Source organism: Chionomys nivalis, chromosome 11 (assembly GCF_950005125.1).
Source record: "Chionomys nivalis chromosome 11, mChiNiv1.1, whole genome shotgun sequence".
Taxonomy (NCBI): Eukaryota; Metazoa; Chordata; class Mammalia; order Rodentia; family Cricetidae; genus Chionomys; species Chionomys nivalis.
The window spans coordinates 36533767-36559294 of record NC_080096.1 but is presented as its reverse complement, the minus strand read 5'-3'; the positions used below and the strand labels follow the sequence as shown (position 1 = coordinate 36559294).

The 25528-nt window shown below is 45.5% G+C and overlaps 2 protein-coding genes across 2 annotated transcripts in view; both read left to right on the top strand.

Annotated features, from left to right (window-relative positions):
* Agbl4 (AGBL carboxypeptidase 4) overlaps nucleotides 1–25528 on the top strand; it is a 1086156-nt gene that overhangs the window by 845620 nt on the left and 215008 nt on the right. The gene's annotated exons all lie outside the window — the stretch shown is intronic.
* The window catches only part of Bend5 (BEN domain containing 5), a 44652-nt gene continuing 28031 nt past the window's right edge, over nucleotides 8908–25528 (top strand). Inside the window, exons 1-2 of the mRNA XM_057784998.1 lie at nucleotides 8908–9282; nucleotides 23716–23849. Coding sequence (XP_057640981.1) covers nucleotides 9057–9282; nucleotides 23716–23849 — 360 coding nt within the window. The 5' untranslated portion in view covers nucleotides 8908–9056. The remainder of the gene's footprint in view (nucleotides 9283–23715; nucleotides 23850–25528) is intronic.

The following is a 25528-nucleotide window of genomic DNA, read 5'->3' as shown; positions in this document are numbered from 1 at the left end:
AAGTGACTTTAAACAACTTCTGTCACCTCTCTCTTAGTTGACGTGTCTGAGACAGGAGCTATAAGTTCTAAGCCATGTCAGACTACACAGTGGATCCCAAGTCAGTTTGTAATCTGAAATCCCACCCCATTTCAAAATTTAAAAAGAAAGCAAAACACACAGACACACAGATACATACACAAACAAACAAACAAAACAAAAACAAAAGCCCAATACTATGTAAAGCAACCAGTTCAGTTGTGGAAATCTACAATATTTCGTTCTGTTTTTCGTTTCTTTTCTCCAATTGTGTTGAATTTAAGGTTTGGTTAAGAGACATACTTTAAAAAATATCAGAATTCTTAGTTGACAGTGTACCTTTCAGATGGGTTATCCCTCAGAATGAATATACCCATTTGTGCCTTTGACCCAGAAGTGAAGCCAAAGGCTATGTCATACAAAAGTCTTGGCATGGATGACAAGGACTTAGGAAGGGCAGACTTATTTTGAGCTCCTCATGACTGGCATGAGCAGAAGCCGACAAGAGAGTTAAGATGTTCTCTGTAAAGGAATCTTGTCCTGCCATCCATCAGAAAAGTTAGAATCAGCAGGAGCCCAGATGAGGCAGAGATTGCCCTGATTTAGAGGTTAGTGTCTTCCCCTCATTTTTTTCTGTATATTCAAAACAACACTTTGAAAATGTCACCCTGTCTAGTTTTGCTAAGAAAAAGCTTCATGAGAATGTGTATTCGGTATTGGGGTATTGGAGCCCAATTGGGGAACCAGACACATTGTCAATAGAGACAGAAAGAGTCACAAAAGTAAAATGAGGCAGGGTGTTGAACTGAACTCTAGATGTTTCTTCTCTCCTGGCCTCTCAGGGCCGTTCTCTTTTCAAGATTCACATGTTAGATATTTTCTCATTCACTAAGTCTTTATTGAGAGTCTCCCATGTTCCAGGCTAGATGTGAGGGTGTAACAGTAAGGAAGACAGAAAGGGTCCATTCTAATGAAGCTTTTGATCTAGGGGCAAATAGACAATACTATGATAAATAGATAATTCTATACTGTAATAAAGGGCATAACAAACTATACACAGAAGAACAAAACAGTGACCAGAACTTCTCTCTGGAGGGAGCTGGAAGCAACAAATCTGGGAGGACATTCTTGAGGAAGTAATGTTTCATCTGAAAAGACGCCGTACGAGTTGACTTAATGAGGGGCAGCTTCTCAAACTAATCTGCTTCCTAACTGAAATTCAGAACTGAGGCAAGTTGTACCTTTTTACTATAGCCCCATTTTGTTTTCTTTCTTTTCAATACCAATTCAAATGTTATTTGAGTAACATGGTAGGAGTAAGATCATCTGCTGACCAACTCACATGAGTGGCCCACACAAACTCACACCACAGAGCCAGGATCTCATTGGATGAACCTGACTATGCTCTGCACATTCACAAGACTTTTGGCCACCATAAACATGTCTGCATCTTTTATTTTATTTAATACATAAAAGTTTTTGATTTCTTCAAAGAAAATCCTTAATGAAATCAGTATGAAAGAATGAATGGCTCCAAACACAATGTTTTGGAAATGCTCACTGCAATTTGGGCAAATGCCATAGCCTCAGGACACTTGAGACCAGAATACCTCTTTGGCGACTAGAACCTGAGATTTACATTAAAGAGCACATGGATGGAGGCATTCTGGGATAATTGCTAGACAAACATCATCATAATTCAGTTTATTTTACCTAATCTGAATTAATAAAATATTTGGAGCACCTTCGCCTTCACAAGAATGAAGATATGAGCTCTTATAATAACGATGATGATGGTGATGATGTGGATGATGATGGTGGTGATGATGATGAGGAGGAGGAGGAGGAGGAGGATGGTGGTGGTGGCGATGACGATGTGATGAGGAGGATAATGGTGTTGATGAGGATGATGATGGTGATGATGAGGATGATGATGATGGTGGTGGTGATGATGAAGTATAAGATTCTGAGGACTCACTACCATGTGTCAGGCACTACTTCAATAACTTCACACGGATTGTTTCATGTAACACTCATCAGCCATATGCAGTTATTCTGCTTGGAGAGATTACGAAATTTGCCCATAACTGAACACAGTAATAACAGTCCTCACATATTAAACCATGGTTTGAACCCAGATCCAGGAAGACAGTGTACATTGAATGCCAGTTTTCAAATGAAGAATTTATAAGTCACAGAGGCTACATGGCTTCTCTGAGGTTGTAGAGACATTTCAAAGTTCTATATATTTTCCCTGAAACTAGCAAAAATGATGGTTATAACTGATTATTTGTTGATAATTCCCTATATAAATAGCATGTCGCATTAAAATTTCCTCACAAGTGCTCAAGTTTTAGAATAATCTTGGAATTAAAACAAAAACTCAATGTCCTTAACCCACTAACTGAATCAGGATTTCAGGATATAGGATACATTTTCCTTTTCTCTGGTGATGTAGACACAAGAAGTGTGGAGAACTCTTATAGGAGACTGCTTGTTGCTTATTCATTTTTTGGCCAGCCAGACTCCTGAAATAATCACACAGAAACTATATTATTTAAATCACTGCTTAGCCAATTACTTAAGCATATTGATAGCTAACTCTTACATCTAGAATTAACCCATCTCCATTATTTTATATTTTATCACGAGGCTCATGGCCTACCCTCAAGGTTCCAGCTGGTAGCTTGCATCTTTCCCCTCTGGCAACCGCATGGCATCTTGCTGACTCTACCTACTCTGTGTATATATCTTTTCCAGCCTGGCTATATTCTGTTAAGCCATTGGCCAAAAGCAGCTTCTTTATTCATTAACCAATAAAAGCAACATATATACAGAAGAACATCCTACACCAAAGAACTCCTTCTTAGATTCTTGTAGGCAAGAAAACTGAGGATCTGGGGGAAAACTGGAAATAAAGAAAGATTACCAATGGTTGCCAGGGTTAGGGTTGGTTGGGAGGGTTGAACAGATAGAGTTGCACAGGGGTTTTGGGGTAGTGAACAGATTTTTATAGGATCAAACCTATAAAGCTAAATATGTGACAGCATACATTGTTCAAACCTATGTACAATGTTGAGAATGAACTCTGACATAAACTATGGGCTACCACTGGTGACAGTGTGCCCACAGAGTGACATCAGTTGGCCCATTGTGGTGGAGGCTATAGAGTATGGATAAGAAACAGAAGGAAAACCTTTGTCCTTTTCTCTTAATTTTATGGTGAATCTAGAATGCTTTTTTTAAAAAGTCTTTTAAAATGTAAAAAGAAGAGACTTGAAAAATCAGACATCACAGGAAAAAGGCAAAATCATGAAAAAATGTGATCAATCATTAGCAGAGAGGTTGAAAAGACACGCTCCAATTGCTTTAAAAATTCACAGAACCCAGGTCTCCTCAAAATAGTCCTGCAGAGTACATGGAGAATTCCAGGCAGTAATATGAAACATAAGTCTCACTGATGCCACTGAACATGCTGCAGCTGGCTGAACCAAAAGAGGTTGACATGAACTCAAGGCTCTGCACAAAAACTGGAGAGCGCAGAGGAGATGGAGACTCGGTTGCTAAGCTGGCCCAGATGTTCACATGTTCTGCTCCATTAAAATGCCTTGGATGAGAGACAAAGTACATTTGGCACACAAAGAGGAAGTCAAGGGAGGGGTGGGACAGGACACTCAGCTTCCCTCCTCCTCATTTACCTCCCTCCATTTTTTTCCTCCATACAGTTTCTGAAGCAAAGTCTCTACAATGAAAATATGACCATCGCCTTTCAGGCTACCCAGAACCAAATCATTTTGCCCTAAGTGTCAATTTCTGAACTCTGTCTGGGAGTTAACAACACTCTTCAGTGATTTGGTGTGAAACCGATCAAGCATGCACAGCACTTAGTGTGAAAGGCTTACAAGAAGCTGTAGACGACAACTATTGTCTCTAAAACAGGTCACATGAGGAAAGACAGGTGAAGAAAGTGATGTCTGGAGAAAGACAAGATCCTAAGTTTTTCACATTTGAAGAGCTGGGATGGAATTTCCTGTGAAATTAGTATAGCAGCTACTATATAAAAGAATCTGTCTCAGTGCAGGAAGTCTTTAATATGTAGGAGTGTCCTAATGTTAAGATGTGGTAGCAAACTTCCTGACACTGAATCTAAGCGACCTTTCGTTAGGGCTGTTGAGAAGGGAATTCAACCATGGTTTGGGTGAACTTAGTGTTTTACAGTGCCTCTTCGAGTTTAGAATCTGTTTTTAGAATATATCTGGCCGGGCGGTGGTGGCGCACGCCTTTAATCCCAGCACTTGGGAGGCAGAGGCAGGCGGATCTCTGTGAGTTCGAGACCAGCCTGGTCTACAAGAGCTAGTTCCAGGACAGGCTCCAAAACCACAGAGAAACCCTGTCTCGAAAAACCAAAATAAATAAATAAATAAATAAATAAAAATAGAATATATCTGCTTATTTTTATTTTACGTGTACAGGTGTTTCATCTGCATGTGTGTCTGTTAATGGTATGCAAGCAGTGCTCAAGGAGGGTACTCAGCCTGACATGCTTGTCATGCCTTTTCCAGAACCCATTCTGCGGACCTGCATACAGACATATTGGGGAGTGTGTTTACCCTGCTGGTGCCCATTTTTCTTCATCTGATTTTATTTTTTCTTGAGGTTCTTGGGAGATGGAACAACTGCATTATAATGCACCACACCAACGTGGGTAGGTGATTTGTTTGAATCTGGGGGTGACCTGATGAAGGTGTCAGATGCCCTGGAGCTGGAGTTAGAGATAGTTGTGAGCCACCACGTGGGTGCTGGGGATCGAACCCAGTTCTTCTGGGATCAAGGCAAAGATTTTCTGAGTTTTTATGGGGGAGTTGCGGTTGGGGAGGCATGGTACAGTACAGAGTAGGTCCTCCTCGTGTCTGCAGCAGCAGAATGAACATGTGAGTTGTTGGACCTGGGGATTGGCTGGCTTTAGGTTCCGTCCACAGTGTCTCAGCCCACTGAGCTTGCCATTCCTTCTCCAGACCCATCCTATGGCCCTATAGGCAGAAGTACTGGAGAGTGTGTTGAACTTGTTGGTGTTCATTTTCATGCTATGATTCCTTTTGTTTTCTTGGAGTTCTGAGAACTGGAACTGCTGCTTTATAATGGTTCACACTGGCATGGGTAGGATAGGTAAGGGTGTTGGGGTTTAATGTGCTCATCTCTGTGTCTGTCTTCAGTGTGGGATCAGAGTTCCCAGGTAGGATAATGAGAGGGAGAAAAAGAGTTAGCCTGAGTTCCAACTCTGAAAAGAACAAACAGGATTTCAAGAAAAACTTTTTAAGAGGCACAATCATGCTATCGTGTTGTCTTTAGCATGTTTTTAAATTAAAGTGTCTAATTTCCAGCCTTGTGCCATGTATCCAGGCTGCTGCAGTTACTAGCTTTTATTTGCCTTCAAATAGCTCTCATTCTAGTTCAGAGGGACAGAAAGACAGGAAATTTGCGGGGAGAGGTGCCTGTCACTCCAGAATCTGGTTGAAACCCTTTGCCAGCAGAGAAATAGAAAGTGCTGCACAATTAACAATTGCTTAAGGCCTTTCTCCCTTCACAGCTGTAAACACTGTAATTCTTTAAGACTCTTCACCAGATATCCCCAGTCAAAGAAAGGACGTGTACTAAACTCCTTGTGCAACCCCGGTGGCTTCTGGTTTTACCTTATCAGATTACAATTCCATCCAAGCCATCTCCAGAGCCTTTTTATAATTTTATTTATCATGATAGAGAAAAGAAGAAACTGTTTCTTAGCAACCGTTTTAGATATAACTCAAGAGTTAACAAAAATGTAGATATGGCTAATGCTAAAACAATTGAGACTCCTTGAGGAAGCCCCACCTACACTTGGGTATGTGTTACTTTTTGTGATTGTCTTGCAGAGAAGCCCACATCCAAACCCTTGGGTGAGTCTTTCTTTCCCTGAGCACCCTGCTTTCTCCTAACCCCCACACTTAAGCCTACATTAAAATATCTTTACCAAAATATACAACTCTGCTTCATAAATTAGCCCTAAATTTCTTTTCTGCATGGAAGCCATGAATCCAGACTTGAGGTCCCCCAAGCATTAAAGGAACTCCCCAGTTTGTGAGGGTGAGGGTGTGGAGCTGTGTCACTCTCATTTTTAACACGGTGCTGAGATAAAAACAGAAGAAGGCTAGTCTGTGCTTGGCAAGTGTGGGTGACTGAGGAAGGAGAAGACATTGGAATTGATTTTCAGGGATAACTGAGGTTGCCCTGCACTCAGTGGGGAAAGCCTTCCGAGGATGAGGGCAAGGAGCCAGCCCAGAACTAGGGTCATACTCTGTTGGGAAATGTCAAATAGTTTATGTAGACTCTGTAATGAACTGTGTCCAGGAAAGCGGTGATCAATGACACTGCCAACATAGTTTGAGGCAATCCTCACCTAAATGCAGGAAATCGCCCGAGTGCTACCTGAAGTTATTTTTGAAAAATGGTCTGGAATTTCATGAACTGTCATTAAATATGGCCAACATTGTATGCTCCAAACTGTGAGTTACCAGAAATCTTGCTACACATTATTTTCCCTTGACCACCTTCTAAAATAATCCATTTAAGGTCAGCCAAAATAAGTCATAATCAGGAAAGCCTATTTTCTGGAACGATTCAGAGTGAGGATGAAATATGTATCAAGATGACTTGGGGTCATGTTCAGTTGACTGGATATCACCAATGGGTGCTCTAAGGGAATTTTATCTGACCAGCTATGGTCAGATTTGTGAGCTATGTGGAGTTTGTTATACCCAAATCCATGAAGTCCCCCCAAAACTAACAAAGAGACCGAGTACCATATGTAAAAGCAAAGAGCCTTTATTTTATACAAGTTTGCAAACTTGGTCTCTCTGTGTGTCCAAAGTATTGGAATAATCGAAGAGCCCGAGCTCAGTTAGAGTTGGGTTTTATAGTAGCAAAGCTGTGTGTGTGTGTGTGTGTGTGTGTGTGTGTGTGTGTGTGTGTGTGTGTGAAGGATTTCTAAGGTTTAGGACCCCTGATAGGCTGACATTTGTCTAGGGGTGACCTGGTGACTGGGTGCTGGCAGGTGATCCTATCTACAGCAGTTGGAATGTTAGGCATTTCCTTTGGATGGTCTGTTCCTGGGTGGTGCTCAGGTAATCTGAGTTTGTAGTCCTCCCTGCAACCGGGTATTGCCTCAGGGTAAACTACTGAGACTCGGGGACCTCTATGGAGCTTATCATGGCTGGGTTCTACAGAATTCAATAGCATAAAGTACTCCTCAGATCGCAATGAAGTGAATTGGGGAGTTTTGCTTCCTCTCCATTATGAGTGTAGCTGATTTGAAATGTGAGCACAATGCTTTAAGTTTAAAACGGCTAAGGTGCATTTATTATAAAGTGTAATACCTTATTGGAGAGAACAGCAACAATGGTTTACGTGTGTGGAATATGAACATAGAAGAGTATAAGGGGAAACAAAATCTCCCACCTAAGCAAGACACCCAGAATCACAAGGAGCATTTGGGGGCACTTGTTTTCTTGTTACAGGTTAAGCTCATTAAAATGAGTTTTTAGAAACATAACATTTCATGTCTACCTTTTGTATGTCTCTATGGGGATACCCTGCTCACTCTTACCTCATATATTAAACTTCCTTAATGCTCTCCAACTAGAATGTTAAGGTTGCAATGAGTGGAAAGGTGTGTAATTCAGACAGTAATTTAATATTGACATAGGATCCAACTGAAATTCAAGTTCTGATAAATCAGTAAATACTACAAAGACATAGGTATCCTTTCCTTCTCTAGACCATCAAGTCTACAATATAACACGGAGGATGTGCCCAATAAATATTGGTTCCTTGAATAAATGAAGGAATGGGTGTGTGTGAAATGTTGTTTATTCTTCCCCCAAAATTCCCTGGCAAATGCCCTGTTTGGATTAGACAATGGGATGCAAATAACTCAACTGGAAGCTACACATACCCCCTGGGAAGCTACACGTGCCAGTCAATCTTTCGCTGGTACTTGTGACTTCCCTGTGGGAACCAGCTCTTGTTAAGAGTTAGAGAAGGGACTGCTGGTCTGCCCAGTTTAGATTCTGAACTCTTGAAAGGACTCCAAACAGTCCAGCCTCTGCCGTAGCTCCCCAGAAGCCTCCGTCCCTGCTTCATTCCAACTTGTCCCTGCCCAGAGGCAGTGTGCAGTGGAGGCGATTCCTCAATGGAGATAAACTAGAGGGAATGAGACAAACCCTCTCAGGAAGTCTTAGTTTGTCTTAGGATGAGACAAACCCTCCGCCACCACAGCAGCTGGTCCAACTGGAAACCTCAGATAAGACCAGTTCTGGCCAAAACTGGTTTGGCAGCTCTGGGGAAATGTTTCTGGCTGACTGACCCTCACGGCAGGTGCTGGTAGTTTTGAAAGAGAAAAGGGGAAAGGGGAGGTGGGGGTAGACTAAAGGAACTAAAGAGGGTGGCTAAATTCAAAACACTAAACTTCGGCTCACTTGCAAGTTTACACTTGGGGATTCTCATAAAATTACTACCAGCCCACCTGCCTCAGTCCTTCCCTCACCCGTCCTTTGCAAAATAGTTGTGTTGCAATGCAGTTTGTTCTGCAGCGCGATTGTTTGAAACTACTGAATTCGGTCGAAAGCGACTTTTAGCAGTGTTTTTCCCCACCCTGCAATGGTACTGTTATTATTAAAGCTATTGAATCTCCGCTCTTTCCCCTCCTTACAGCAATCGCACTCCGGCTGTGATTGCTCGGGTCTGACTTCGCAAGTGGCGGTGCGCTTCCAAACCCCCTCATCCGCCCCTCGCCCGGCTCTCCCCACTCCCTCCTTTTCCGCGCCCAGGCGAGAGCAGCCGATTGGCAGAGCGGGGCTTTCAGGAACAATAACAGTGGGGGGAGCCGGGGCCCCGGGGAGCCTCCCCGCCCCGGCCCGGCAGCGGCTCACGCCCCCCGCGGGGTCCCCACCTCCGCGCCGCCCCGCGGGCTGACCGGCGCCCGGGCCCGCCCCCCGGCGCCCACCATGTACGCCTTTGTGCGGTTCCTGGAGGACAACGTCTGCTACGCGCTGCCCGTGTCGTGCGTGCGCGACTTCAGCCCCCGCTCGCGACTGGATTTTGACAACCAGAAGGTGTACGCAGTGTACCGCGGCCCGGAGGAGCTGGGCGCGGAGCCCGAGAGTCCCCCGCGTGCCCCCCGGGACTGGGGCACGCTGTTGCTCCACAAGGCCCAGATCCTGGCTCTGGCAGGTGAGCAAGCGGGCCGGGAGGGGCGTCGGGTCCGGGCAGACTAGGGCAGGATCTGAGAGAGGCTGAGCGGTCGGGGCCGGGGAGCCACAGCTTGCTTTTGCCTCTCCTTCCTGCCCCTTGGGCTTTCTTTTGGGTACCAGGTGTCTCTTAAGAGGCCAGACCAGTTAAAAAGACCCGAGGGTCCCCTTTGTCTTCCTTGCTTCCCTGACACTCCCGCGCCCGGCTGTCAGCCTGCCTTCTCTGCCCTCTTCTTTCTGACTCTTTTGTATTCTCCTTGCCTCTTCACTTTCCCTTTCACTAGCTGCCTACCCTACTGTCATTTCTCCATCTCTCACCTTTGCCTCTCTCACAGTCGCTTTTCTCTCTGTTGCTTTCCACCTTAAGTTTCTCAAACTGTTCCTTCCTCTCTCCCGTTAAGGCCACTGGTGTCTTCTTGGAGCTAGAAGCAACAATTTTAGGTCTTTTAGATGGGGACCCTTTCTCACAAGAAGGAATCTCTGACACCTTTTCCCATCAGGGCCATCTTTAGGACCCAGGAGGCCCAAACTCAGTGTACTGGCCAAGTGGAAGGGGGCCCTAAGGTAGCTTCACCTCCACACTCCTTTTTGCATCTCCCAGAACGCTCCCTGGGAGACAGAGATAGGGGCAAACCGTTTCTAGTTCAGGTTAGGGCCTGGCTCCTAACCCTGATCACACATGGGGTCAGGGAGAGGGAAAGGAGACAGACTGGCAGTTGGTCTCTAAGTGGATGGATAAAGGTACAGAAATTTGGTTGGTTGACAGGGCAAGCCAAGCCTTTAGCCTCCTGTACTGTGGCCCCTCTTCAAGCAAAGACAACTTCAAACAAAGTTGACCTCTCCCAGACACTTGTAGAAGGGTTGGGCGCACACCAAGCAGGGAAAAGGAGCTTACCACTTCCATCTAGGGGCAGAGGAGTAGCTGCTGCTACCTCTGGGTAAGAGACAGTTACCGTCCACGTGGAAGACAATCCAAGGTTAGGAGCCCAATAAAGACTGTCAGGGTTCTATGGTTTGACACTTTTCTTACTTTTTCCAGAGTCCCATGTTCCCTCTCCTTTAGCCTAAAGACGAGACTAGTTTGAATCATAGTGGCTTGCCCAGGATCCCAGGACAAGCTGTCGGTGGACCTCAGCCTCGTGGCGAATCCTTTCTTATACCTCTGGAAAGTAGGGCTTGTGGGAAAGAGGGAGTAGAAGATTTGGAATGGATCAACACCACAAGGTCCCCCTTTTGATAGGTTGAGCCCTTAACCACTTTGCTGACGGGCCCGGGGGCAGGGGCACAGAGCTGTATGTCCATTCACCCCACCAGACACCAAGGTCCAAGGGGAAAAATGAGTGAGAGAGACAGGTTTTAGAACGGAAGTCTTCATAACTGATTAGGTTTTGTTTGCTTGCTTGCCTTTAATTATCTAGGAAGGGATTAGGAATTTATTCAGCAAGTTTATAAGCCTAATAATTATAACTAGGTGTAACCTCAGCTTCCCTTTTGCTACAAGAAAATAGAGCATGCTTCTTAGTGATCCTGCCACGCATAGATCTGGAAGAGCCCAGGAGTTGGATGGGATGGGTGTCCTTTCCTTTTTGTGGAGGTTGTTGATCTCCACACAAGTATCTCTTTGTCCATTCATTCAGCAAGTATAGATACATGTGGTTCTTCAAGAACATAGAGAGACGAGTTAGGCAGATGACGGCCTCTACCAACTCTTCTCTTCAAATCGACACAAGTTGCAATGGTGTATTAAGTTATGTACAGACATGCATCCATACCTAAGAAACTTAAGCAACGGCTAGAAACTCGGCAGAGTAAGTGTGATACCAGTTCAGCAAACTGAGTTAAAAAGTGCTTCTTCTCATCCCCACTTTTTGTCTTCGGAGAAGAAAGGAGTTGGGTGGGTGCATGGCAGGGATGGGTGGGGACAGTGGCAACTTGAGGGTGGCCAGACTCCATTTTGAATTCCAGTGAGCTGGTTAATTTTTTAAATCGAAACTGTTGTTCTTCGTGCAGACCTGATTGGAAGGGCCAGTGTGAACCCAGGAATTCATGTATCCTGGAAGGATTCTGCCCTGTGTGTTGAGCTTGGTGGCTCTGAAGCTTCCTTGAAGTGTCTTCACCTGAAGAGCGCATCTGACCCATGCAAAGAACGTGCTATTGTCTGAATGCAATCAGGCCCCTTGTCGGGCTTAGGGACTACACAAAAGTGTTTCCTGTAGGCTTTTATAGCCTCGCAGTTCATAGGAGCAAAGTTCTACTACAGCACTAAGTTTGGAGAGTTAGTTCCTCAAGAGGAAGACTGTGGTGACTTTGCATTTGTGGACTGCTCCTGCTTAGTTAATTAGTTCTGACCTCAGTAGCGTGGTATCAGGAGAAGTTTCAGAACCACTTATGGCTTTTGGTGATAAGTGAGTTAACTTTGCCATGCGTTTGCCCAAGCCAACCACTGTAACTGTCTTGAAGTAAACCCTTTTCATAAACCCAGGAAATGTCCAGCTAGCCGCTAGGGTACTTTGTACTTTGCCACCCACAGTAGCTTATGCCATGGTCTCAGTGTGTCAACCTTAGCGCATGGCTTCCTCTGTTATTTGGTCTAGCACCCATTCATAGATATTGCCATGGTTCTTGTTTCCGTTTTGTAGATGAGAACACTGAAGCTCAGAGAACTCCCTGCCGCCACATACAAATAAATGGCAAAGCCAAAACTGCAGCCCGGATCTTCTAGTGCCAGTCCCTGCTTGGCAATCTCCTTTGTGAGGTGGCTGATGAACCAATGTAACGTGACATGGAAGGGGCCAAAGGGAAGGGAAAATGTCGATGAAATGTGTAGCCCCAGGCAGGTTTTCCATCTGGAGAGAACAGAGTTAGTTTTGAGTATTCACACCCACAATGCTCTTCTTCCTCTCTTACCCGGCCAGCCTCCTTTCTCCAGACACTCTCACTTGTTATCTCATTGACAAAATCCTCTCCCAGGAGCTCCTGTCCCTTCTGAAGGACAGGCTAATTCAGGGGTTGACTCCCCTGTGAGCTGTGTTCTCTTCTTACGTGCATCTCTTTGCCACGCAGCCTGTGAAATTGAGAACTTCCCCTGCAAAGCCCCGGCTATTGTCTAGTTGCAATCCAGCCTGCTTATGGGGTTTAGAGACTCCAACTGGTTCCTGTAGGCTTTTGTAGCCTGACAATTCTGTCATTTTTCCTGGGCATCTCTATACTGTGTGATTATTGCTTGACTGCCCTAAATCCCCTTTGTGGTCAAGTGTGGCCTTCCTGTTTCTTACGGGCCAGACCCAGTGTAGTACTGCGTGGCTACACCGAGGCCCCAGGATCACAGTGATGGCATGATCCATAGAAGACAGTCTTTTTAGGCCCAGCCACATGGGATCTCTGTGGAGGGGGCAGAGTGATGAAGACACAAACACTGTCCTCAGGGAGTGTGTAGGAAGTGTTAAGCAGAGGTTGAAACCAGGCCCCAGCGAGCATCAAAGGGACCAATTCTAGGAGAGTTTGGAGTCTTTTCTAGAAAGATCTACAAGCACTGGCTGCTTTCAGTCTTCTAAAGCCTGCGGCAGACTAGTTCATTACCCAGGGTCCAGGCCACTGTCTAGACTGCATTCAGAATGTTCTAAACCGCTGTCTACCAATTGACTGCTCTGCTCAGAACCTTCTGGAGCTCCCCTATGGCCTGCTTGATAGAGCTTCAGCTTCTTGGCCTGACATTCATGTCCCAGTAGGCCAGCCCAGCTCCACTTCTTCAGTCTCACCCTCCAGCCCCCCAACCCTGCTTGCCCTGGACCTGAGGTATCTCTTGCTACTGTGTGGACACATACTCCCGGGTCTGCCACTGTGGAGTTATCTTGTCTGACTTGAACCCTCTGTTTAAGTAGAGTTTACCTTCCATGGGGGACAACAGACTTGGAACCCATTGTTGGTACAGCTGTAAGAGGGAGTGGGCAAAGTACACTGGAAGCGTCCCGCCTTAAAGGCACTGCCTGTTCTGCCTCTGCCCCCAAGGGAGACTCTCCCTCCTCAGCTGGCTTTGTACTGTGCTTGCTGCCGGCTTTTGACTTGTAGCCCCTGAAGCCTGTTTTGGTTAGTCAGTGTTGCTGCCAGATAGTGAACTTGTCCAGGGCAGGGGCCTGCTGTCCAGCGCTGCGCATCCACCTGAGCCGGGCTGTGCTGCGCTCCTATGGTTTGTGAAGGCAAATGGTTTTTTGTTGGAAGAGACAGGAGACATGCACCTCTACCACACTTGGTTTTGTTTTGTTTTTAGAACAGAAACCTGCAACAGGCTTTTGAGGTTTCATTCAATTTTATTCATCTGGAAAAAGTCAACATTCTTTATCACTCCCTCAAGTAGAAGAAACCCCACACTTGGGGAAAATAAGTCCCAAAGCCACGTTCTTCTCGCTTTGGTAATTTTAGCTCATTCAGGGCTCAGGTCCCAGCTTGGCACTGTCAGTCCAAATAGATCACTTGCTCCAGAAATGCTTTGGAACTTCTACAGAGCTCGCAGCGAAGCAGGGGCCTAGCCAATCTCACATGCAGAGATTGTTGCATGTCATCGGTGGGAGCATGCCAACCAAGGGATTGCTTTTTTTTTTTTCTTAAACTAAGCAAGTGAAAACTTTTAATTTAGGTTTTGACATGTTCCGCTGATACACACTGGAGCAAAGACTGGGACTTGCCTGCTGTCATTTGTTGCAGATTCTACTGGAATGTTTAATTACTGACGGTTGAATCTGCTGTGAGCTTTAGTGCTCAAGAACCACACATTTGTTGCCTCTAAATAATGTGTGCGGAAGAGTGCTTCAGGGTCCTGGTTAATAGGCTGAAAGGAGAAGTCCCAGGCAAGTTGAAGCTTTTGTTTTTGTTTGTTTGGGTTTTTTGGTTTGTTTTGGGGGGCATGGGTGTGTGTGTGTGTGTGTTAATTTGTTCAAGAGCACTTTAACTTTTACATTTAAAAATATCCAAAAAAAGTAGAATTCAATTTGATGTCTTTTCTTTCCTGTGTACCTTTGTCTAAGCTCTTAAGACACAGAAGCTATGTGTACCCTTGTTACCAGAAAATCATATAACCTGAGAAGGTTTCCTTGGCCCACTTAAGTTCTACGGGCTCTGAGTTCTATCAGGTGGTCTAGCTAAATGCTGGCAGGTAATGCAAGAAGAACGGGGCTTGGTATTGTCTGGCTAGAGATCTCAGTAAGCACCAGATTCCAGGTTCCACGCATGCATATCTGTTCCAGATAGAGCTGGAGGAAGCTACTCAATCACCCGTTCAGTAAGCGCTATAGGTTCCAGACAGTGGACTGTATCCTCCCACGTGGCAAGACTGTAATGTCAGCCCTTAGGAAGCTGAGGCAGGTTCATAAATAATAGGCCAGCTTAGGCTACATGTACAGCAAGACCTTGTCACAAAAACAGAAAACCAAACACACACACACATGAAAATGAAACTCCTCGAGACTTGGTAGTTGCCTGGTTGTGATGCTGTGACAAGAGACTGTGATCTGGACCCTCCTTCCTCAGAGGTCACCTTGAACAGTAGCAGGTTGGAAGGGGAGATGAACGTTGTGTGAGCTCTGTAGACTGTTAGGGTGCCATTGAACATGTAGAGCGGGATGTCAGGGGAGTGAGTAGCCCAAAGTTCGGAAGAGTATGTCAGGCTAAAGGTCCTGATTTGGAAGTAATTAGCCATGAGAGGGCTGATGTCACCGTGGGTGAAGGCAGAGGGAGAGAAGCACGTACGGGCAGAACTCTCCAGAACACCAGCTTTTAAGGGCACTGCTGGAGAGACAAACCATAAAAGGTGACTGGGAAAGACCAGCCAGAGCTAGACTGAGAAGCAAGGGATAGGGGGTCCTAGGAAACCACGTGAGGAGAGAGGTCTTATTAGCACCACAGGTCTGGGCTGATTTTTGTGTCATTTAACTATGCAACAACTGCCTCTCCCCAGAGCTCATCGGTGAGACAGACGACAGGAAAGCTAAATATACATGCACAAGAGAAGATTTGCATGGAACGGTATTTTTGTACTTTTTTTGGTTTCTGAGTTTTACACTATAGAGGAAGGATCAGGCTTGTTTCGGGGGATCCCAGAAGTAGAATTGGGGACAGGGGCTGGAGTTCAAGAGCTCATTGTAAACAATGGATTAGAAACGGAGGGCAGAGGCATCATGGCCTCCAGCATGGGACTGAGTGCCTGCCTCGTTGTAGGAGGTGGAAGCAAGTCAGGGATGTTTGAGAATGGAAGCTTGTCTCAGGGTAGAGGAAGGTTAGGCAACCTGGAGGTCACATGCTTAAGTGCGGAGGAGGAAGTGTGAAAACTCAAAGGACGGACTTTAAAGACGGTGCGGGTTCAAACTGTGACCGCTGCTTATGAGCTGTGTGACGGCAGAGAAATGCTCGGCTTCTCTGAGCATTAGGTGCTCGTCTGAAACTGTGTATTACCAAGCAAACATGGGCAAGTCCCTGGCATACAGTACAGACTTCCTAATAGTGACAGCTATTAGGGGCTACGCAATGGTGGACTAACCACTGAAGAAGAGTCAGGTGAGCCACATCGCCCTTTGTGGAGAGGAGCAAATGCATGTTAAATGTAGGACGCAACTGTGTCTTAAGTCCTCCTGGGACTAGACCTAAGTCCAGGGGACTCACCGTTTTCCTGTGTCTTGCTGACCTGTGACTCTCCTGTGGGGCCATTCATTCATTACCTTAGCAACACTTCTGGTAAAACATGTGAGGACAGTTAGACAAATGACCCGGCAGGATGGCATTCCTGTTCGTGTCTGTGTCCCAGCTCTGTTCCAGGGACAGCAAGGAATCCTCCCACCCCTGCCAGGCAGTTTCTTCTCCCTGTAGGTACAAGGCCTCTGAAGAACATTTCTTCTAACAGCCCCACTCGGAGGAATCTTAGAGGTGATCTCTTGCCTGCCTGCCTGCCCGCCCTGTCAGATAAGAGACCTGGGGCACTGAAGGACCTGTTGAGGGTTTCCAGTTCCATCTCTGTGTTCCACTGAAAGGAAGTTAAGAGAGGCCAGGTCACCCAGCGAGCCTGGGAGAGCCAGGCCTTGGGCCAGCACCCCCTGCTTGCCTCTGCCACTCCACAGCAGGGCACCCTTCTTTTTGTTGCCTGGCTGGATAAAATCCTTGAAACTTGAGAATTCTATCTGCTTTGTGTTTTATAAAAATAAACAGCATAGGCTGGAGAATGCAGCATGCTTGTTTCTCTGTGGCATATCTGTTTTTAATGCAAACACAAGGCATCACAGAATTTTCTTTTGTGAAGATGAAAAACTTGAAGCTTGCATATAGATATTTATAAAACAAGACAAAACCTTTGTTAAACATTTTGTGTTTAGCCCTCCAGAACTTAGCTTTTATTCTAACTGGCAAACTCATACCAAGCTCAGCTCTCTGGCTTTGGATTATTTTAACTATCCAGGACGATGCCATGTACAGTGGGAGGTAGGACAGCTTTGCTCCCCCTTTTAACTAGGAATCCTCTGATCTTTCAAGGGTCTGAAGACAGATTTGCCCTGGGTTTCCTATTCACTTGTGTGATACTTCAAGAACACCATTGGCTTTTTTCCTGTGCCTTCATTTCTCCCCATGTTAATAACAAATAGCAAGTTTTGCTATATTCTTGAAGAACACATTTTAAAATTACGCACACACATATACATGCACACACAGAGACAGAAAAAGAGTTAAGCAGCCTTAAATCAATTTTATAGTGCAGGGATTTATATAGTGTGCATCTCAGGCTGGGAACTCATCAGAGAAGTCTCCTAAAGTGTAGGCAAAGTCGGGAGAAAGACAAATACCTTGGAAGTTTTTATCAATATACTGCTATTGTATATGTTCTTTCAATTCAGTTCCTAAGGCTAATTTTTCTCTCATTTCAGTAGGTACAATTAGGTGACAGGAACAGGGCCCAGGTGTCAAACAGTGGAATGAATCCTCCCTGTCACTTACGTCCTAGGACAGCCACGTCACTTCTTACACCTGTCGTTCTTACTTCAGTAATTTGCTGCAGGATTAGATGTACTGATGCAAAGGATCTGACACTAGACTTGGCACACAGTAGGTACTTGTTCAGGATTTATTGAAAGTGCAAAATCAGTTGCTGACATCATAGAAGACAGGAGAGGGTGGAGATGCTCAAGCTGATGGTCGTCTTCCTTGTCAGGATCAGAGAAGCAGGATAGTGAATGGTGTCTCTCCCGAGGATGCATACTTATTTCTATATACACCAAAACTAACTGTTTGCCTCTAAACTTGGTAAAATCGGAAAGGCAGGTTGGCCGTCTCTGTCTCCATTCTTCCTGGTCAGTTCCTGTTTTCCTTGGGTGGTTTCCTGGAAGTCAAAGCCAGAATCATATTCCAAAGTCACACTAACGCTGCACGACAGATTTGCTGTCTACGGTGATCCACACCACCATTCACCTTCATTAACGTGACTGGTCACCCCATGTTGGGGCTCATCCACATGTCCCATCCGTCTTGCTTGGCACTGCCACATAGATCTTCCTAAACCATCTCTTTCATCATGTCTCAATCTGTGTCAGATACTTGCAGTGGCTCTCTTTGCCACGGGACCAGAAGCCAAACACATAACCCACAAGCGTGGCCTAACAGCTGCTGTTTATTGAATATCACGGTAAGGACCTTCACTTTGCCAGGAACTTTACATGCACCGTCTCCTTAGAAAGCAGTTTTCACCTGAAGCTTGGACCAGTCAAGGAGCTTGCCCAAGTTCCCTAGCATAGTTTGTAGCAAAGGCAGAATTCTGGCCCAGGCCCTCCTGATTCAAATGCTAAAGCTGTTTTTTATTAGTTCACTGGCTTCCCTCTCCCAACCATGCCTTCTGCTTTTGTGCTGACTCTGTCGAATCATCTATGGGTTAGATATGGCTAGCATAAGTCCACCTTCAACCCAGAGGTAAGATGAGGAAGGCTTGGAGAGCCGTTGGTGAGCCAGTATCTCTTGGGAAGTCAGGCCTTGCATTCTGGTTGTGTTTCTTGGCACATACCATACTGGGCTTGTAAGTACCTCTAACCCCAAAACCACCCTGCTTAGTGTTTGGATGCAAAAGGGCTGGGTATGTGCTCACTGCCTAGAGAAAAGGATGAACGTAGGCTTCAGGTCTTTATCATATCCAGGGAGCATGGATGAAAGAGGAAGCTAAAGAGAAGCAGGGCAGCCGGGTGCTGGTTGGCTTCCAGAGGAATGTCAAGATCCCCTTGGCCTATAATTGAGGCAGCTAGGATCCAGCTCACTGTATGTGATTTAAAGTTTGCTTCTGTCCCTTCGGTGAACTCCTGTTACTTCAGAACTGTGTGGACTGCTCAGGCTGCTTTCCAAAGAACCCCTGACCTGGATAACACTGTTCATGCTGCACCATATTACACATACTACAATGGCTGCTGCTTTCTGCAGTCTCCTAAAGACGGGAAGCAGGAGTAGTGCGGCTTCCTGCGCTCAGCTTCAGGCCAGGGAGTTGGGATATCACTTAGTCATTCATTCAACCATCCATCAGTTGAGCCATCATGGCTCCTGTGTGTTCTATGCATGTACTGGGAGATGATGCAATTTAGCTTGTGGGACAGAAGATCTGGATCACATTCTGGCTCTGCACCTTTGCTGCTAGGTGAGTTTAGGGAGAGGTTTTGTGTGAGTTTTTTTTTTCTTTTCTTTTCTTTTTGAAAAGCAAAAGAATTAGTGAATAATGCTTATTTGCAGAGTTGCTGTGCAGTGTTGTCTGTATTGTATGTAGTAGACATTCCACATCGAGTCTAATTTGGGAGTTCAAGCAAGTCTGAAACTTCCTGTATAGCCCAGGCTGGAACTGAATGGCAGGATCTTCCTGCCTTACCCTCCCAAAGTGCTGAGATTGCAAATGTGTACCACCATGGCCAGTATCGCATTATGTTTTACTTTTAAAACAATCTTATTATACATACCAATCCCAGGTCCCTCCGCATCCACTCCTCAGAGAGGGAGAGACCTCCCATGGGGAGTCCACAAAGCCTGTCACATCACTTGAGGCAGGACCAAGGCCTCCTCCTCTGTATCTAGGCTGAGCAAGGTAACCCTCCGTGAATTGAAGTGTTTTATTTTTAAGGTCAACACAAAATTCACCATTTTAATTATTGTTTAGTAGGTTTCTTTTCCTGTGTAAGAGAGTTTTGCCTGCTATATGCATGTGCACCATGTGCCTGCAGTAGCCCGCAGAGGCCAGAAGAGGGCATCAGATCCCTTTGAACTGAAGACACAGATAGTTGTGAGCTGCCATGTGGGTGCTTGGAGCCCAACCCGGGTCCTCCAGAAGAGCAGCCAGTGCTCTTGGCCAGAGTCATCTCTCCAGCTCCTTTAAACTCCTTTTAAAGTATGTAAAATTCTCTATATAGTTCTTAAGCATTTTCATAATCTCCCAATCCCCAAAATCATCATCATTCCTATTGGCCAGTTTCCCCCAATTTATTGTTTCTGAATTTTCCTATTCTGAATAATAATTATTATTACAATAATAGTAACAGGATTATAAAATACATGACATTTGTGTCTGAGTCTTTAGCTTAGTTTAATATTTTTAAGACTCATCCATATGTACCATCAACAAGTATGTCATTTCTTTTTATGGGGAATAGTACCCTTTTGTAGGGGTATGCCATGCAAAATGCATAAAACTTGATCCCTCCATAAGTTGATTGACATTTGTGTTGTTTTAGCTTTCTGGCTGTTATGGATATTGTTTCTTTGAATGCTGATGTATAAGTTTCTAGGTAGACCTGCTTTTCTTCTTTTGAGTATGCATCTAGAAATGCAGTTGCTGGATCATACGGTGATTCTGTGTTTAACTCTTCCAGCAACTGCTAAGCTGTCTCGAAAGCTGCTGTCTCCTTTGGCAGTCTCACTGGTTTCTCCATGTCGTCCCTGACACTTGCTAACCCCCACCGTTTTTCTGTTTGTAGACATCCTCAGTATGCAATGGAATATCGCAATTTTGATTCACAGTCACCCAGTGACTTTGGTGCTGAGTATCCATTCATGCGTTACTGGCAGAGCCTGCATTTATTATCATTATTATTATTATTGTATTAAAAAAATTTTTTGGTGAGTCTCTATCATGTGGCCAGTTCTATCATATGGGGTTACTTAGGTACCAGAGAAGCTTCTAAGCAGGCAATTGGAGCATAGCAGGATAATAGAGTATAGTAAACACAGCATAGACAGTGTGGAATGAGACCTCAGAGGAGGAGGAAGAGATGAATGGAGGCTAACCAGAGTTTGAGAAACACCCAAGGAGAAGGAGGGCAAGAAAGACCATGGAGCCTGTGTGTGTCTTAGGATGGGGCCTCCAGTCATTGCTGCCATCAAGTGAAGAGTACCCCTGTCTGTCACCGAATCCCCAGCCAGGCAGTTAGGCAGGTCTCCAGCCCACAGGCAAGCCAGCCTCAGGCCACAACTAGCATAGGGCTCTGTGGTTTCAGGTGGTACTCATCAGCTGATTTGGTGTCCACCTGTGGTAAATTTTACAGCCTCATTAGAATAACAACAACAAAAGTGACCAATAATGAGGAATTATTCACTTCAATTCACAGATGAGCTCAGAGAAGAAATGGGCTCAGAGAAGAAAAACAACTTTTTTTAAACTTGTTGAATTATCTTCTCATGGGCTTTTATCTCATATCCCCATCTGATTGCTTATACATCTGTTGCAAGGACCCAGCTTCAGTTTTGCAGAGTGTAATTCTCAAAGATATGAGCTGACTTATGGGAGGGAAACTTCTGGGCCTGAATTATACCAAAGGTTTCGTCCTATATGTTCATGCTATAACACTAACCTTTGGGACCTTGCGTAATAGTGAGCTCGCCAAGATGTAGACCAAGTCTCTTTTGTTCCTCCTTTGTCTGCCTGCACACTGCAGGGATGCATAGCATTTCCTGAAGTAACCTAATTTCCCTCATTGTGTTTTGTGGGTTGAATGAGAGAATCTGAGAACCATTGCTCATCCAGCACCCAGATCTGTAAGCCTGAATGCCACCCCCTTCTGCACTAACTCAACAGTTAGTGCATCGCATCAGTCTGAACTGCTGTTTCAGCTCTGCAAGGCAAAGCATAGCTCTGGTGGCATCTCACACTTTACACTTGTCACACCGAAGACTGGATCAGAAAGAAGTCCTGTAGCACCCTCCTGTCTTGGGCTCTGACTGTCTTTAGACTTGTTCCCTCCCTCCCTCCCTCTCCCTCCCTCCCTCCCTCCCTCCCTCCCTCCCTCCCTCCCTCCCTCCCTTCCTCCCTCCCATCTCTCCACTACTCCTCTCCCTCTCCTCTTCTCCCCTCCCTTTCTTCCTCCCCACTCCCCTGTGTGGATATGTGCACAAACACCCTATGCCAAGATAATTTCATCTGAAGCACTCTCTTGAGCTTTTACATTTCAGCAGGCTTGTTGCCTTAGAAAGATTCAGCATTGATTTGTAAAGGGAAGATACTGTTCTTTTAGAAATGCCCAGGTACCCTCTTCTGTTCATGCCTAACCCGCTAGATGGGTTTTATAGACACAAAGAGAACAAGAACAGGTCATTCTTGTAAAAGCAGAACCACGGATGCGTCCTCTACCCTAGTGGGAAGGGCCTTTCCCAGCAGGAGCTATTAACGTCTTTTCCTGGGCTTTTCCTTTGTGTTTCATATGCTGCCTGCCATTTCTTTCTTTCCTTAAATTTAATATTTATTCACTTTCTGCTTATGGAAATAAAGTGATTCAGGCACGCTGGTAATAGGAAGCATAATATCCTGCTCCCGGAGTGCCCAGCGTGCCAGGCACAGTTTGCAGAGTACTCTGAACTGTTGTCATAGAGGCCTGCGCTCAGCCAGCCTGGGTCTTTGCTCATCTCTTCCCCCTGCCTTGGAGAAACTGGGGTTCACTCAGAACTTTTTTGATGCAGGGGTCCTACCTCTGACCAGCTGAAGCTGGATTTGAGAAGACTGCATTTGAATGCATTTTGGAATGGTTACTGGTTTGTAAGCATTTCTCTCCGTTTTACTAGCAAGTTTTGAGGAGAAAAGCCTGACCTGGAAGAGACATGACAGCTTGTTTAACACTTGTACATATGTACATGTGCATGCACACACACACACACACAGATCCCAGGAGATTGATAGAGCCAGCTCCCGGCCGCATGCCACATGGGCAGCATACTAGAGAATGGATTTAAGTGGGAACCTTTGAGGAGTGTAAGAAACAGGAATTTCCAGAGTCTCAGTCCCATCCCAGAAAACAAACTATTTTACTACTAAGGACCATTTTCTGAGTAGGCTCACATTTCTACCTCTGCAACTTTCCTGTTTGAACTTCCAGCTTCCACTGTGGCAGACAGATTATTAAAGACAATTTTGAATCCTGCACGGGGGGAGAAAACAATACTCTGTTATTCTGTGAGCTTAGGTTAAACAGCGAGGAAACGAGGAGCAATAGCATGTTTGTGTGAACTCTTCAGGACATGTTATGAGTACACAGAAACACAGGACAAGACACCAGAGCCATTTCTCACTCCTGGCTCTCCCTCACACTCACACTTTGGAGCAGGCTCTGAAGTGAGAGTTGGAGCAGTCACTCACCAGGGCCCATTAGACTCTGCCTTCTCACGTTTGTGCTGTTGGGGAGGAGACATACCTTCCTCAGACTGTCTATGTATGCCCTTACAGTGTAGGCGTCACCTTAAGAAGGGCTGCCACTCCTCTTATGCCTCTTGATTACCAAGCCACAGAAACCAAGTTTTCTTGAGGAGATACTTGGGCTACACCAATTAAGTATCGAGAGATTCACATGTTAGTTAAGTTCAGACCAGGAATCTTAGTTGCTTTTCTATTGCTGTGACAAAAATACCATGACCAAGGCAATTTATAAGCCGAGAGCTTAAATTCTTTCTTTCACAGAAGAGTGAACTGAGGATGCTACAGGTTTTTAAAGCCTCAGGTCCCGCCCCAGCTATACACCTCTCTCAGCCAGTCACACCTCCTAGTCCTAAACATTTCTACCAACTGGAGACCAGTATAGAAGCGTGAGCCCATGGGGGCCATTCTTGTTCAAACCACCACACCTGATGACAGTCTAGGGGCTGTTCCAGCTCCAGGATTCTTGAATTCCATAAAAGGCAACGTTTTAGATGGATATGCCGAAACCCCTAGGCGGACTCACTTGGGTGCTGTTTCAGTACTTTGTATGTGGTTGACTGTGTACCCTAGATGCTGTATGCTGCCTTCAGAAGCTCCCAGTGCAGGTTACAGTAGGCCTGGGGTGTATCCACTTTTCCTTTTTAGCTGGTTTGGCCTCATTTATTTTCTAGAATTTGAAGTTTTGGACTTTTTGAGCATTTTGACTCATAATCAACCTTGTTCTCTTGGTATGCATTGTAGAAGACAAATCTGATCTTGAGAACAGTGTGATGCAGAAGAAAATAAAAATCCCTAAACTTTCTCTCAGTCACCTGGAAGACGATGGGGAGGTTAAAGACTATGGGGAAGAAGACTTACAACTTAGACACATCAAGGTAACAAAATCTTTGCTTTTCTTGAATATTCATAGGAGTGATGTCATACTTCTCAGAGCCAGAGAGTTCCAGTCTGGCCTCCTTCCCCATATAACTGTCCCCTGGCCATGGGCATTCATTTGTTTGAACTTTTTTGGGGGTGCGGATGGAGGATGCTTGAGACAGCAATTGCATTTTCCCCAAGGCCTACTATTCCGAGAGTTCTCATTTGGATTGTCCCACCAGGCAGAGTCCTGGGACACTGTGTGCAATGTCATGACTGCTGCAGAGGTAGGACAGCACGCTTTCCCCTGGCACACAACACTGGAGAGGTCGCTGCTGACTCACATGGACACTAGGCGGCTGTTGGTCTGGGGTAGCAGTTTGGAGCAAGTCACTATTGCATTTGGTCTTGGGTAGCAGTTTAGAGCGAGTCACTGTCGCATTGTTCCAAATTTCCGAGGGTGGACTTGCTGCAGAAAGATATTGGTAAAATTCCCAGAGGGCACGTACGGGATCCTGGGTTGGTTGAAAAACTTTTCATGAGGTTGCGTTTCCTTGTTATGTGTCCCAGCTGGTCTCTCACTGTATGAAAACACACAAACAAACAAACAAAAACTCTGCTGGAAATCTTGTTCAGAGGTCTAGCTCTCTGTCGCCTTACCCTGATCTGTGAGTATCCCAGAGAAAGGAAGAGGGAGGAAAAGAAAGGTAACTTCTGCTTTGTGATCTCCTTTGGGACACAAGGTCAAGAACATCCCCAGAGTGTGGTCCAAAAGATGCAGCCAGTACACTGCATGACATCCATTCTCCCCTGCTGTGGCTCTGGCCCAGTGCTGGCCCCTGGGGTCATCGAGTGTAGCCATGTGGTCTCTGTACCTCGGGTTCTCACAGTACCATGACACAGACAGATGTTTAAGGTGATCATTATAATTTTAGCAGGTACATTCATCTATTCATTATCTCAGCAAATAAAATATCCAGGACATTGCAATGTTACTTAAGTCATGAGTTTACCTCATTTTCATTACCTTTAATTTCCTGAAACTGGAAATCTGAGTCAGGCCTGGCCTGTCATGGCTAAGATGTGCAGAATCTTGTGTACTCTGTCTGTCCCTCTGGGAGAGCTCATGACCCTTCAACCGTAGGTGAAGACTCGGCAACCATTCTGCTCTCCTGCCGCCCTCAGTGGGAGATCTGTCCACTTGAGCTGAACTTGCCTCGGCCCCTTGGTGGCGGTGGACCATTCTCTTATGAATGAGTCTTCCTTGCCCTGTGCTGTCCTGCTGAGGGAGAGGCTGGCAGCTGCAAGGGAGACTCTGTGCAGGGAGTTGGGCTCCAGATTCTGCTTCTGACTCTGTAGCATGTAACTCCCATGCCACCCTGGGGATGAATCTTCCCCTCAGGAGCTTGGTTTGCTTACCTGCCACATGAAGAAAACTGAGAGCACCCCAATGTTAACGTTCTTTGAAGTTTTCGGTTGAGTAAACATTTGTTAGGCTCCTGCCAACCGCCAGTCCTGAGTGAGTAGGCAGTACAGAACCAGAGAAAACATGACATATGTACTGCCCTAGATTCGAGTGGGTTTGGGTTTTGGCGTCCTTCCAAACTGAAACAGTCTTAAAAAGGTTACAAGACAGAACTACTCGCATATGTATGTTCTTGAGTGGGATTCCTCTGCATGACTCGGGCAGGCCAGA